This window comes from Phalacrocorax carbo, chromosome 4, assembly GCF_963921805.1.
Source record: "Phalacrocorax carbo chromosome 4, bPhaCar2.1, whole genome shotgun sequence".
In the NCBI taxonomy this organism is placed as follows: Eukaryota; Metazoa; Chordata; class Aves; order Suliformes; family Phalacrocoracidae; genus Phalacrocorax; species Phalacrocorax carbo.
The window spans coordinates 83,228,495-83,243,089 of NC_087516.1; the positions used below are offsets into that span (position 1 = coordinate 83,228,495).

The window sequence follows — 14,595 nt, forward strand, 5'->3', positions numbered from 1 at the left end:
CATGCCAGAGTAGCTGGGCAAATGATGCCTGGTGTCACCCTCTAGGTTTGGTATAACAAGTGAAAGGGTGAGTGCAGAGAGGAACGTGGCATGGAGAGTTGCTTGGAATGACAGCAAGTAGGTTTGCATGAATATCAGCTGAGAGGAGACTAAGCATGTTCTGTGAGACTGGCAGTAATGTGCTTAAGAAATTATTTTGTTCCTCTGGAAATAAACGAGGCTATTTGCAGTCAAGTGGAAACAAACCAGGAAAATAAACTTCTGGAGGCAAATAACATCTACTCATTAAGTAACACATTTTGAATTGGTTTTGGTTTTTTGTTTGGGGATGGCTTGCCCGAGAGAGTGTTTTAGAAGCCTCTCTGAGGGAGCGAAGGCATCCACATCCTCTGTCCTGAGGCCCGTGTCAGCCTACTTGTCCCCAGCCATGCAGCTGCATTTCTTCCCAGCACTTTGTGCACTTTCCTGAAATTCCGCAAATCAGTTTGAGGCAGGGGCGCGGAATCCATCTAAAACATTCATGTAATAGGGAAAGAAATCATGCATCTATTATCTGCCTATTTCTGGAAGGCTGGAGACAGACAGCAATGAGGAGGTGTTTGTCTGAGGAGTGTTCTGTCCTATCCCAGGCACAAGGAAAAGCCTGGCTGCCAAGTTTTTGTTTGATGAACTAGCCTGCCTAAGGTGAACAAGTTTTCTTCTGCAAAAACTGTTTAATAGGTTACTCCAGATCTCTTCTTTGTTTTGGGGGTTTTTTGTTTGTTTTTATTCCCCAGGTTGACATAAAAACAAGATTATGGTTGCCTTCAATGTGGATTAGGCTAGTTTGACTTGTAAGAGAGTCTTTCATCAATGTACTTAACATCTTAATTTCCACAGACCTTTCTCATTAGGATCCAGAGGGAAACTTCCTCCCATCAGAAATGGGAGAATTAGATTGTAAATCATAACAGTCGTGTTTAACTCTAGGGTTTTTTAAATTGGAAATTTTTAAGAAGAGATAACCACGTTTCAAATTTCATAACATGCATGATATCTTTTAATGAGCTAGCTCCTTCTAATACAAAAATCACAAAACACCTAAGTAGAGCTAATTGACTACTAAATTCAAACATCCCATATATGTCTACAAAGTATTTTTACTGGGAATGTCTGAATTTTGTACTGAACACTAGTTTGCTTTTATTTGGCTTTTTTTAAACATCCCGTTATGCTCCTGGAATTGGACGTGGGGATATATTGCCTCACAATTGCAGAGTTACATTAGGGATCTAGCTGAGAATGGGCGTTGTATTATTAAATAGAAGATGCAAAAAGTAATCACTCTGAGATGGAGGTAAAGCTGGAAGTGGAATCTCGGAAGCAGTTTGGGACATTATTACACAATGAAGCGGTACACTAAGATGTCCCTGCCCATTGCAGGGCTGTTGCACTAGGTTGCCTTTAAAAGGTCCTTTCTAACCCAAACTATTCCATGATTCTGAAATTGTGACTGAGGTACCACTGGGTTAATATGTTTGGTAAACCAAGTTTGTTTTCTGGGTCAGTACGGGGATGTTCTGAGAGCTGTTCTTCTGGAATGTCTTTACGTGTGCAAGCTTTAGACTTGGGTTTGTAACTTTGCAGATGTTGGACTTCCAGAATGCAGAAGTGACTCTGAAGTGTCTTGCTTAAACCTTTATTTTAGTAGTTACCAAGTCATCATTCTCAGCAGAATATCAGCCTCTCATGTTTGGGCTGAGTCTGTTGTATTAGCAGTGTCACAAACTGAATAACTTAATTTTCAGTAGATGAATTAAAAGGTGAAGTTGTAACTGCTGCCTTTAGAGGGGGAGTGTAGTTTGTTCATAATGAGTAATAATAATTACCCTAGCTACACCAAACTTGTGTGTTTGTCTGTGTAATGATTCAGGTAGTATTGATGACACCTGACAAGCGAAAGAACTGTAATTGAAAGCAATGTGTTTCCTAGATCACATAGATGAACGAACAGTTTGTAATGCTATCGCACCTGAAAAGGATGTGGATGGATTTCATGTTATGAATATTGGGCGTCTGTGTCTCGATCAGCCTTCTGTAATACCTGCCACTGCTGCTGCCGTGTGGGAAATCATAAAACGGACAGGTAAGAAACTGAACTATACTGAAACTCTTTATCTCAGAAGATGAATGAAGGATCAAGTCAGGTGTGAGTTAAAAGGTCTAGGTTATCTAAATGTATTGGGCTGATTGAAGAACAAACATTTAGAGGATGAATCTAAATAATAAGGAGTTGCCAAATAGATGTGATCTTTTGTCAGTAGCGTAACTCTTGATTAAGCGTAGACAGTAGTCCACACAGAATACTTGGTGAAACTTTGGTAGCTAATTTTATGCATTTTATAATGTTGCAAGAAACTTTCTGTGATACCAAGTAGAAGATTTGAATGCGTAAGTTGTTGTGTGGGAAGAGGAAGAAACAAGAACAAAAATGGGAACATGGAATTCAGTACTAGAAGGGGAAAAGAATGCATATGTATGTGATAGTTGTTATTTTATATGAATAATATACTCGTACTTATTGGTAGACATAAGAGCTTCCATTTCGCTTTGTAGTCAGAGAAGAGAAATTAAGTCCTTCCAAAGGGTAATTTAGTTAACCTAGATGAGTTGCCAGTTTAGTTTCTCCAAGGTGAAAGCTGAAAGCCTTTTTAATGTTTTTGGGTTTTTGGTGTTTTTTGGTTGGGTTCTTTTTTTTTTTTTTTTTTTTTTGTGGATTCATCCCTCAAGCTTAGCTTTTCATAGATTTTCAAGTCATGTAGATGTCAGCAGTCCACAACAGCAAGTAATTGTATCTTGGGGATTGAGAAGAAGAGTTTAGGTATATTAAAATAGCAGAATAAAACTTTTTGATATCTTTTCTTTTTTTCTATAAGGAATACAAACATTTGGAAAAAACGTTGTTGTAGCTGGAAGATCTAAAAATGTTGGAATGCCTATTTCAATGCTCCTACATACTGATGGAGAGCATGAAAGGCCTGGAGGTAAGTCTATGAATGTTGTTTTAGCGTTTCCATTTGTGAAATCACTAAAATAAAGGCGACCAGAGGGTTCAGATAAAAAGAGTAAGTTTTTCTCTCTTGTACGATATTTGCAACCAGAGCAACAAAATAAATTTAATAATATATTTCATGAGGTATTCTCAGCAGGGCAGTTTCTGGACTCCCCTTTTTCTGGTGTTATGTCATCATTTTGTCCTCTGTTTGAAACATCTACTGTTTAAACATGGTCAGCGCTGAATGTTGAGGATAATACCTGGCGGCATGGCCTTAAAGAGCTACAGAGGTTCATGTGATGTTTATACAAAGTAATATAGCTATATGCCTTACCCTCATGCTGATGTGATATTAATTTCAGCTTCTTCATACACACACCCATATATACACACATACATGCATATACATATATATGTATTTATATAAAAAAATATTTTACATAATTCCTGTGTTATGTGACATTAGTTAAGTGGTGATTATGAAAATATCCAAATGACCAACAAATTAACTTTTCAGTGTGAGCTCCGTGATATTACATGTTGGTCTGGGGGATTTTTCTGCAGTGCAGTTGATATCCCCATGGAAATTGGGGGTTGTAATGGAAACGTTAAGTAATTCTAATGACAGAACCATGCATGTGCTGCTATAACTGTGCTGTAGAAAGTAAGGCCGAACATAGTTTAGGCCGAATACTGTCTTTCTGCATCTTCATTTTGATGTTAGAAACTGCCAAGGTGGTGTGCGCAAATGAGGTAAACATGAATGTTTAATCCCAGGTATATTTAAGAGGAGTGGAGTGAAATCTGTTATTAATATAATAAAACACTAAAAGCTTCTTACTAATCATAGAGTTGGTTTTTCCATTCAGCCTCTGTGGGAAAGTTGCTATTTGAAACTTCTCTTAGTGTTTGAATTGTAATTACTGTTGGTGCGTAGTTCTGGTCTCATCCCCATTCCCAGGAAAATCACTAGCATTTTAGCCATTTGCTGCAAATATTGGGCTATACATACTACTGTCAGTGCAGTTTGGTGTTTGAAATAGGCTTTATACAATGCAGCATTATGTTGCAAACTACTTGCATGTTTCTCAGGTGGAAGTGAGGAGATTTAGTGACCTGTGATTCTTTCAGCAACTTGTTACAAAACCTGTAGTAGTTGTATGGATGTTTTTTAGCTGTAACTCGCTCCTGTTTTGTAGCTTCCAGCTTTTGAGTGAGTTGGATTTGTGGCTTAATTCATATTCACTTGTATCCTGGGTTTGGATGTCTTACTTGACTGCCTGGTAAGTAGGACTTGTTTTGCGGGGCTAGTCCATGAGTTGGGCCTATGAATTGAATTTATTGTGCTTCACCGTCATCTGCCTATGTTCTGATTCCTGAGGTACTACACGATACTGCACTGGCAGCGCGATTTACTGGCATGGTCATTGATGATGCTAAGTATTGCAGGTAGGGACAGATAAATGTTCAGATACTGCCTTACTGACAACACCACTAATCTAGATGTTGAAAGAGTTAACTCATTGAAGGTATCTTCACTTATTCTGAAGAAATAGATTTATTTTTACAGTAGTTTTTCTTGTTTTCCAGCCTGCCAAGTGGTATTATACAGCATAAAGCAGCTGCCAATGAGAAAACCAAGGAACATCTGTATTTCTTTCACAATAAATTAGCATTAAGTATGTGTTTGTCATGTACGTGGTGATAAGTACTCTTCTAGTTGGGTCGTCTGGTATAGTTTTCATTCCTGACTCACAGATTGGGCTGTCCTTGAAGATCTCGTTGGTCTTCTGCAGTTAGCTTTCTTTTGCTTGTGCTCTCACAAACAAGAGGCCAGCTTGGACAGTGCGTGGTAGGGAAGGCAGGCTAGGCTGTGGTTTCAGCTTTATCTCAATGGCTATCGGAATTTCTGGGTGTATCGTGGCAGAGAAGAAACTGAAGGCATTTGAGATAAAGCTGAGATAGACAGTGAAGGAGAAGGCATGAAGCTGAAGTATAATGGCATCAGGGAGGTGGAGCTAAAGAAAAGATTGGAAATGTGAATGTAATAAAAATAATAGCTTAAAGAGAATAATCCTTTCCACCTGTTTCCTTAGTGGCTAATAGCAGGACAAAATGTGTGTTATGATTAGGGACATCTGTCATGATACAAGATGAGGTACCTTTAGCACGTGTGTCAGGTTTCTTGATGAAGTGTGTTTTGGAGTTGAAAGGTACACCTCAGAGTTGCTACTTGTATTTTTTACCAAGCGAAGGTGGGCTTTCTTCTTAAGCACAGGTTTTGGAACATTTTTAACCTGTTAATACAAATGAAGTGGAAGCTTTTTTTTTTTTTTGAAGGGGGATAGGGACCAGACAAGACCTACAGTTAAGTGCTGAGGTTACCAGTCAGGATAAAGTTTTATCAGCAACTGGGCTAATTTGAGGAAATAACTTTTATTGAGAAGTGATGCAAGGGGTGTGTGTGTGACAGTGTTTTTTTTTTTTTCTTTGTTGTAGGTTTTCATTGTGTTTTTACAGATCACGAGCAAAAACGAAAAGCTGGGGTCTGTTTTCATCTGTGATGTTTTGTATGTAGAAACTGTCATGTCCTGCAGGTGGCAATATCTGATCAGATGGGAAACTTGTGTTTTGTGTAGGCAGGTCAAGAGACTGTCTTTATTTCCTAAGCTAATGAATTGACTCAGCAGTATCATGTGCAGTCTTAATTCCTAAATATATTCCTCCTCTTTCAGCAGAAGAAGCAGTTGTTTGTTTTCTGTTTTGGCATGATCACAAATAAATGGAAAACCTTCCCTTTCTGAGATGTCTGTAAGCTTCTGGACTGCTATTCTGAAGGTAGGGGCTCCACCCCCAGCCCCTTTCCTTTTCTCCTTACCTTTTTGGTACTGAGAGCAATTACTTGGTTTCAGGAGCTGTCTACAGACACATTCCTCAATAAAATTTTGATGGGACAACAGCACTGATTATATTTCTCAGAAGGTGTGAATATTTTCAACTTTGGATTTTATCCACTGGTTTTTCTCAGCCTCTCTGCTAAGTAGAGGATAAGAGGTCAAAAGAATCTCATTAAGTATATATTTTTGGAAGGAATGGTTGTGATTTTTGGCAAGACATTCTTCTTCTTTGGCTTAAAATAGGTATGAGAAGGCTCCTCTCTTCTTTTATTCAAGCCTTTCTTTGCAGAATCCAGTGATAAGTCTATTTGCTTTTCATGTGTGAAGGATGGCCCTTCAGAAAATCCCTGAGTTTTAGCACAATTGATAGAGCATTAGCTAAGAAAAGGCAAGTGTGTCACAACAAAGAATAGGCATGGTTCTTCTGCAGGGGACAAAGTGGTCTGTTGTTAATATGTTTGGAAAAGGAGGCCTCCAAAGAAGGAAGACTCGGACCATCTATACAGCTGGCATGCTGCTCACTCAAAAGAGTATGTGCGTGGCCTGCGTACAAAGGGATCAGCAGCTGGAGAGACACTGCTTTAGACTAGCAAAATGGGGAGTATCAGTGAGTAATACTTCGGTCCTGTTCCAACTGTTCTATCTTTGAGTTGTTATTTCACGATCCCAAAGGTATTCGAGGAAGAAAGCTGCAGGAATCTTGACATGCAGGCTTCAGGTACTGGCTGGGATGTTGCTGTCACAAGAAGGATTACTGCGGGGAGATGTTTTAAAGACAATTAGTTGTCTAAGCTCTCAATGCACTTAAACTCATGGGAAGTTATAGAAAGTTGGTGAGAGTTATCTAACTTCCAAAAATTGCCCTTATTTCATGGAATTGCTTGTGCACTTCTGTACTTTTCCGTTCTCATTATCTGAAAATGTCTTGATCTGGTTCTCTTTGAGGAGGTGATATGCACTGTAGAGACTGAAGGAGAAGAGGGATCAAAGACGAGGGGAAAGAGCAGAGAAGTCAGAGCACAGACAGGTTGAAGATGGGATGCTTGAGGAAGAGAGTTAATGAGCTGAGATGCACAGATCAGATCAGTTAGATGCGTTCCAGAGGAAGCAGATGCGGTGGTAACGTCTGAGATAGCAAAAGCTTTTAGTTGAATGGTTAATAATGTGGCATAGGAGCCTATGATGAGTGGAAGGTGGAGATGGGGGGATGCAACACCTGAACACTGTGGGGTACAAATAGTTGACATGGAGAATATTGGGAGGAGTCTTCTTTGATAGCTGTTATCTTTGCTGTTTTCTTGGGCAGCCCTTGAGGGATCACCACGCTTGCTGTTGCATGCAGTATGAGACTTCAGTCCCTACCCCCGTGACAATTTATTTTGTGTGTAGTGGTCTCTCCTCTGGATCTCAGTCAAGAAGCACAAGGTTTTTCATCTCTTGCTAGGAGGGTTTATTTGTAGCTTCTTGCCAAGAAATGTGGATATAGGCAGGAGCAGCCCCCAGATCTTCTGAGTGTGCCCAAAAGGATGCGTGCTTCTATTTGTGGTAACTTCAAACACTTCCTACTCTGGTGTGAAGTAAGGATTCAGCTGTCCTTGTTTTCTTGGGAGATACAAGAGATGGTAGGACACCTACAAAAATCTGAGCATATTTTCATCCAGTCTTTTCCATTCCTGTTTTTGTTCTTGAGCTATGTAAAATGATGACATGGAATGCTTTGAGCGCGTGGAAAAAATATGCGTTGGATGTATTGATTCCTTAAGTGGTTATGGTGAGAAATCTGTTTGGATCCCTCCTGTTGGAATTGTGTAGATAGTGATGCTACTGTTGATGGTGTTCCGTATGTGCATTCAAGAATGTCTCTCCATGATGAAATCTGATAGCGTTCCAGTCAAGAGAGGGATTTTGCTGCCTGTCCGTTGCATGCAATTCTTGGTTGGCAGGGTTTCTAAGGAAGACCCTTAGCTCAGGAGCATCCTTGTTTTCATAGCTACTAGAGGCATTCCCTACACAATTGGGCCCTACAAGGCGAAGAGCCTCAGCTGTCGTCAGCTGTTGTTGGCCAGATGATCAGCCGTGCTAATTCTTGAGAGGGCGAATATCAGTGAGAAATAGTGCCACTTCACTGAACTTGAATTACCAATTATTCATTGGGCACTCAAAATCTGGCAAAAAAAAAAAAAGAAAAAAGGCCAAAGACTAAACTTGGACTTGAGAGAAACACTATTATGAGGTTTGGTCACAGGCACAGGGAAGACTGGTTTTCCTTCCTGTTAATATAACAGAATGTCAAGGAAGCATATAGGGAGCTTTAGGACCGATGAATGACAAACGTGGGTGAGGACAGAGAACCGGCCATGGTGATGCTGTGCTTGAAACTTTAGTTGTGACAAACAACTGAGTCCTATGGCACACTACACAAATTGTGCTTAATAAGGTAGACGCTGGCTTCAGTGCTGGGTTTGCTTTGTGTAATTCCACTGAACGTAATGAAACTGATTAAGGAATAAGGTAGTCCACAGTGTATAAGTGAATTAATCCTGTGGGAATTTTTAAGAATAAACGTGTTTTCATACATGCGAACAGCAAGTGTTGTGAGTGTTCTGCCTATGCTGAAAGACACGATGCATCCCAAGAGAAATCTGGTGATCATCTGTACTGGTTTTCATGTACCAAAGTCAGTCATTTGTACCTGAAAGTAAATGCTGTACAGCCGTTTTATATGTGACAATTAATTGATTGTGTCTTACATTTCAGGTGATGCTACAGTGACCATTACTCACAGATACACACCAAAAGAGCAGCTCAAGATCCATACGCAACTCGCTGACATAGTAATAGTAGCTGCAGGTAAAACTAGTTGTTGTTAATGCTCCAATCACAATGCTTAAAACCTAAAAAGTAGTCTTCTCTGTCTGTGTTGGTGGCACCACTAGCTATTTGTCAAATAATGGGTTCTCATGTTTGCCAAGGGTGTTGCAGTAAGTAGGATTTCTTGCCGTAAGAAGGGCAAGTGATTTGGCTCTTTGTTCTTGCCCTTCACATTTGCAGACTCATAAACAGTTTCTCGTCACATGTGACACCTTTCCCTTAGGGAGACTTTAGAGTGAACTCAAGATTGGGAACCAGTCAGTGCATAGTTTATACAGGTATAATTATGTAAATTAAAACATTCTCTGTGCTGTGCAAAAATCATGAGTCATTTCAATTTTGACAGGAGGGTTTCTTCAAATCAGCTGGAGGCTGCATTCATAAAACAATGGTATCATTCCCTTGCTGTTAGAATTAAGGGCAACTGCCAAATTCACTGGTAGTTTTGGTAACTTATGTTATTAATGGCTGAATTTATTTTTTTTTTTCACAAGTATCATGTGAAGAGGGAGAGAATGGTAGTTGCATAGAGGAAGGGGTCTGAAAGATCAGCCTCTATATTCTTAAAGCAATGCAGGGTGAAATACTTGCAGTTTGACTAGTTTAGAACTAAGAAACAAGCAGAACTCCGCTTTTAAGCAACCTCTGTTTTTGGTTTACAGGTATTAGAAATACAAATTAATTGTAAAAACCAAACCTGAACAATCCAACTTTATAAAAGCCCTTGTAAAATTCTGTGTCCCCTCACAGCTCAGGATATCCTCCTTCTCTCATACCATTTTGGAAGACTACAAGATTGTGTCTTTTCTTTTTACTTTTCCCTGCCTCCCTCTTCACCATCATCAAGACCAAAGTCTTGCTCATTTATTTTCTAGATGAAGACAGATAGGTACCTGTCTTAAGCTCATCACTTCCTGTTGAAGTGAGATGTCTTTTGCTTCGGGGCTTAACTGCACTGTCTCTTTCCCATGCCAGGTCAAGACTAAGAAACAGCTCAGCTGTCCCACATGTGATTGCTCAACTGTGGGCCCGACCAGAATTCACACACTGTGAATGGAAGATAATAGTGCGTGTGCTAACTGGGAATGAACTATTAACTTTTCATCCAAATTCACTGCTTCCAATTTAATTATCACTTCAGGTTTTTATGCTGATCATAGTTTGTCGTCAGTTTGCTTGTGGTTCGGTAGCAATTCAGCCGTGTTTGTTCTTCTGTTTTCCTTGTGTCATTTGTAACAGGAGCGTGATACAACACATTACACAACGCGAGATATACCTGGAATGATGAAAAAACCTAGGGCTAGATTGTGCAAACAGTAAGCAGCCCTGCCCCAGTGGGTGCTCTGGGGAAGATTACACTTTAGAAAGGTGGAATCCGTCCAAGATTCCTCTTGTTGCTTGAGAATTGTGCACATTGCACCTTTGGGATCCCGTGTTCCCCAGAAATGTGTGACCTGTTCAGTGAGTGTTGCAAAAATGGTAACTTCTACCCTGCCAGGTGGAAACAGCTGCTGTCCTAGTACACTGTGTGAGATTTGCAAATGGAAAACAGCTTTTTCTGTGTGTCTCCTCAAAAGAGCAGGATTGCTATTCTCATTCTCCTCTTCCCACCAAATACTTATAGAAGAGCCATCTGCATTCTGGCTCCTGGTTCGGTGACTTGTTGCAGTGAGTCTGTTCATTCTGATGTGGTAATCTATCTCTGAGTTTTCCGTTCACTTGCCTTCATGGTTTTTGTAATGCTTCAAGTCAGGTGCTTCTGTTTCACTCTTGAGTTTGAGCATACCCATTTTTATATATTGTCTTTCAGTCATCCCTAGTTTTCCTGCTTACTTTGAACATAACTATCCATGAAGTTTATACCTTCCCTCTGGTTTCCTCCCAACTCCTTGCATCATAAGTTTCAACAATGCTGCTCTTGTCCAGCCTACCCCTCCCTAAAATCTGTGTGTCTGCTCTTTCAATACTACGCAGCTTTTGCATCTGAAGCCAAAGCATCTTGTTTCCTCCTAAGGACACCCAGCTCTTTGTATCCCACCAGAGCCTTTCCTGTCTTTCCCTGCTATCCCTGCCTATACAAACACCCCACCAAGTCTGTTTGTGTTATTGGCCCACACCCGTAATAGAAGAACAAGTGCAGCTTTACCTGTGGTGCTTGTACAGCTGCTGCAGTACTTCCAGGGCGGTGATGGAGGCATAGGAAGTCTTTGACTGGTCCGCCTTGTGCTTCTACTGTCTTGGCTTTCCAGCCTGCCTTGAGAGAGGAGATCATCTACCTGCTAGGTTTGGAGAGAGGGTAAAGAGGAGAAGTTACAGGGGTGCCAAATGCAAGGTGAAATTCTTCTGGGACTAGTTGTGCCATCCCTCAGCATGTGGTCTGTGGTCCCCTTGTATGGGAAATGCTGATTTGTCAGACCCTTTTATTCAGATAGTGGCTAGTTAGCTTTGTCAAGACATGGCTATTACAGTCCTTGTACATAAACTGGGGTTAGGTAGGGCTTTGTTTCTCTTTCATTTAAACCATGATTCATAATTTTCTACAAAAATCACCACTGGAAGATTTTTCCCACATTCTTCAGTCGGTGCATTTTAGGAATAGCTGCTCTAATGCTTATCTCTTCCTACTTGGTATGTAAAGTAGGCTTAAGTAAATAGAACTGCTTATTTGGTTTGGGGGTTAGTTTATTTGTTGCTATTAAGTATTTGGCCTATTATCAAACCATTTTACAAAGGGTGTAACTGTGCAGCTTCCGTTAATATGCTTCCATCCCTATCACACATGGATCATTTACCCCCATAAGGCTGAGGCATTATCCAATTACCAGCCAGCTTGCAACTGATTGCATAAGAGTGTGATGAAGTAGACACAGCCAGATGTTATCAAATGGCATAGGAAAGAATTTGAGGTCTTGACTTGCTCAATGTTGGAAGCAGAGTTTCAAGCTTGTGTCCTATGGGGGAGTGAGAAACGGAGAGCAAAGAAGGCTCTTGCATTGCCTGTATCTAAATGACTAACTGGCTGTGATCCAGCACTTTGAATGAAGCCAAAGCCCTTGTATACCAGGGCTTGCCTCCAATAAAACTGCAGTCTCAAACCATATGGATTTGTTTTCTTTCCCTCTTTTTCTTTTCCTTCTCTCCACCTGAGAGAAAGCTGCTTTGCTGGGGGGAGGGGAGCTTAGACTCCCCCTTCGGAGGTGCTCTGTTACTGGGATGACCATTCCTCACAGAACATGGAACTGACAGAATTGCTCAAAAATCAAGGTGAATTGTAATTCTGAACTTTGAATTTCCCATCACTCAAAGTTGGAGGTTGCATGGTAGAAAAGAAATCTAGGAGGTCATTTCAAGTGAATACAGAGAAAAGATTGCTGCTGTTGCAGGCTAAAGCAGATGATCTGCAAGGACTTGATATTCATGGCTCCCCTATAGCATGCTGTGACTTTGGTCTCACGTACTGCCTTGCCTTAGCATCCCGGGAGATGCTTCATTTATTGTGACTGTGCTGGCGTAAACTTTCAGATGTCTGGTCACACATGATGCTGCCGTTTGTAAACAGCGCTAGTACATTTGTTCTGAGATAGCCTTTCCTGCAATTAAAATTCCTCTTGGCAAAGAGGGATCTTGCTGAACTCCTGTTCTTGAAAGGGAGGCCATCTCTGTGCATGATGTGGAGCTGTTGGCATGCCACAGAGGTCTCACTTTGAGCTTCAGCACACTGGGGAAGCTAGATGAGATTGATCTCCTCCAAGTAAATGTGTGGTGCTACCTGCAGTTTGACATCCCATGCAGCAGTGATCTTTACCAAGTGGAAGACATTTACTGCCCACGGCTACTGCCTTAGAAAATGGTGTTTTGCCACCCCCTTCAGTAGGATCCAGGTCAGATTTTGTGTGTAATTCAGTTGTCATTTTTGGACTGAAGTTGTTTAAGTACCTAAATAACTGCGTTGGTGTCTCTTGCTATGTATATAGATAGCTCAGCTCTGCTGACTGGAAACCTATAGTTGGTGACTCAGCTCTTCATCTGGAACTTGAAGTGATCTTTTAGGTGTTTTGGGTCCTGACTGCTGAACATCTTAGTGATGAATATCAAGATACTTTACATATAAGTGTGCTGAAGAAATACGGTGGATATGAGAGAGCTGAGGTGACTTGTTGCAGCAAGGTGGAGTTTCTTAATAGCAAAAAACTTGTACTCCAGGACGCTACATGAATATAGTCCACCGAGAGATGATTAAGGTGTGTTGTCCTGAGGCCAGGCCTTTTTTGGTCAAGTGGGGAGGTCTCCCAGTTTGCTACAAATAACAGTACATGGTGTTGTGTAGAAGCTCCCCTGCGAGAAGTCAATGTCGTGCACTGGGATTACCAGTATCACAGTTAAAATAGCTTATTAGTTGAATGTGTTTCCTAACCCCAAACCAATCCCATTGTACAACTTCTGGGTTTTGTGTTTGTTTGGTTTGTTTGTTTTTTTTTTTTCCCCTGTAGTACTAGTAGTAACTGACATAGAAAAGCCTCGGCTGTCCCAGATTCAGTCTCAGGCTGCTGTCCTCCACCATTAAAGAAATTTTGGTTAATATGTTTGCCAAGCATCAGTGGTGTTGCTGTATGCTTCTATGGGAGAACTTATCTTGGGCCCCATATCTCCGGGACACAGGGCTCTACCCACCCTGGGGACAGTGATGCACAGACATCAATATGATGGATACAAAATGTCCGTTTATTTAGCTGCGTCACACGCTTATATAGCTCTTGCGCTTCCTGTTCCTGCCACTCCTATGGGGAGGAGTCTATCTTTCTGTCACACGCCGTGATCTTCTGGTCGCCGATCCCTGTCCACTCCCCTACACAGTGGCTACTTTAAGGATAATGAGAGAGTGGTGTCTCCTGCACATTGGTAACATTTGAATGTAGGAGGTCCTCCCGGTTCCTTTTGCTGTGTCTATGTGGAAATGGTGGAAAAGCAGTGCAAGAATGGTCTTTTGAAACCCCATGTAGTCCATACTAGCGCACCAAAGGTGATACGTTGTGCATACTATTTCAATCTGCTTTTTCAGATCTTCAGTGATAGAGACTACCTTAGTCTCTCCTCAGACTGTTTGCTTCAATTTTTCTCTGTTCTTGTGGTTAAAAGGTTCTGGACAGTGCAGCAAGGGAAAGAAACTGTCTATTATTTTGCGTCACGTTGGCCACGGAGATGGAAAAAAAAAGCGTAGTTCTCCTTCTTGTGCCAAAGTTTTTAATATTCTTGAAGGCTGTCACGAGATCTAAAAGGGTCATTCTTTGCCAAGTTTCCTCATAATCCTCATTGTACTGGGTGTTTTATAGAGATGTGAGCAGACGGATCAGAGGAGTCTAGCACTCAGAGCGAGAGTATGATGTCCTGGCTGATGTCATAAATGGAAGGGATTAGGGCTTCTATGTGTGTCTTGCAGTAGCATGATTGCGTCTGTGTGAGTTCACTTGATCTATCTTACCCCACGTTCTTTTGCTGAAAAATTACAGCCTACCCAGTTGTTTGCTGTGTTGCCTTTGTGAGGGATAATTATTTGGATATTAACGTGGTGTCTTTCCTTCCTCCCTGTTGAATGTTGAATGACTTCTGATGCCTTGCTCCTTCTTTTCCAGTGGCACTTGAAATATAAGTTAGTCTGTTTAAAGTCCTCGGCAGCTTGGTGTCATCTGCACCTTGTGCCACTACTAAATCAGTGTTCTCCAGCATTGCATTAGTAATGTTATAAACACATACCTGGCCCTTCTGGTCCTCCCTCCACACATACTTTCACTTCTG

The 14,595-nt window shown here is 41.0% G+C and overlaps 1 protein-coding gene across 3 annotated transcripts in view; it reads left to right on the forward strand.

The window, feature by feature from the left end:
• The window catches only part of LOC104045807 (methylenetetrahydrofolate dehydrogenase (NADP+ dependent) 2 like), a 54,744-nt gene that overhangs the window by 14,947 nt on the left and 25,202 nt on the right, over window positions 1-14,595 (forward strand). For 2 of the 3 annotated variants that reach the window (XM_064450747.1, XM_064450745.1), the window contains exons 4-6: window positions 1,973-2,125; window positions 2,916-3,023; window positions 8,689-8,781. In XM_064450747.1, the coding sequence (XP_064306817.1) occupies window positions 1,973-2,125; window positions 2,916-3,023; window positions 8,689-8,781 (354 nt within the window). The remainder of the gene's footprint in view (window positions 1-1,972; window positions 2,126-2,915; window positions 3,024-8,688; window positions 8,782-14,595) is intronic. The other variant, XM_064450746.1, reaches the window with a different exon arrangement.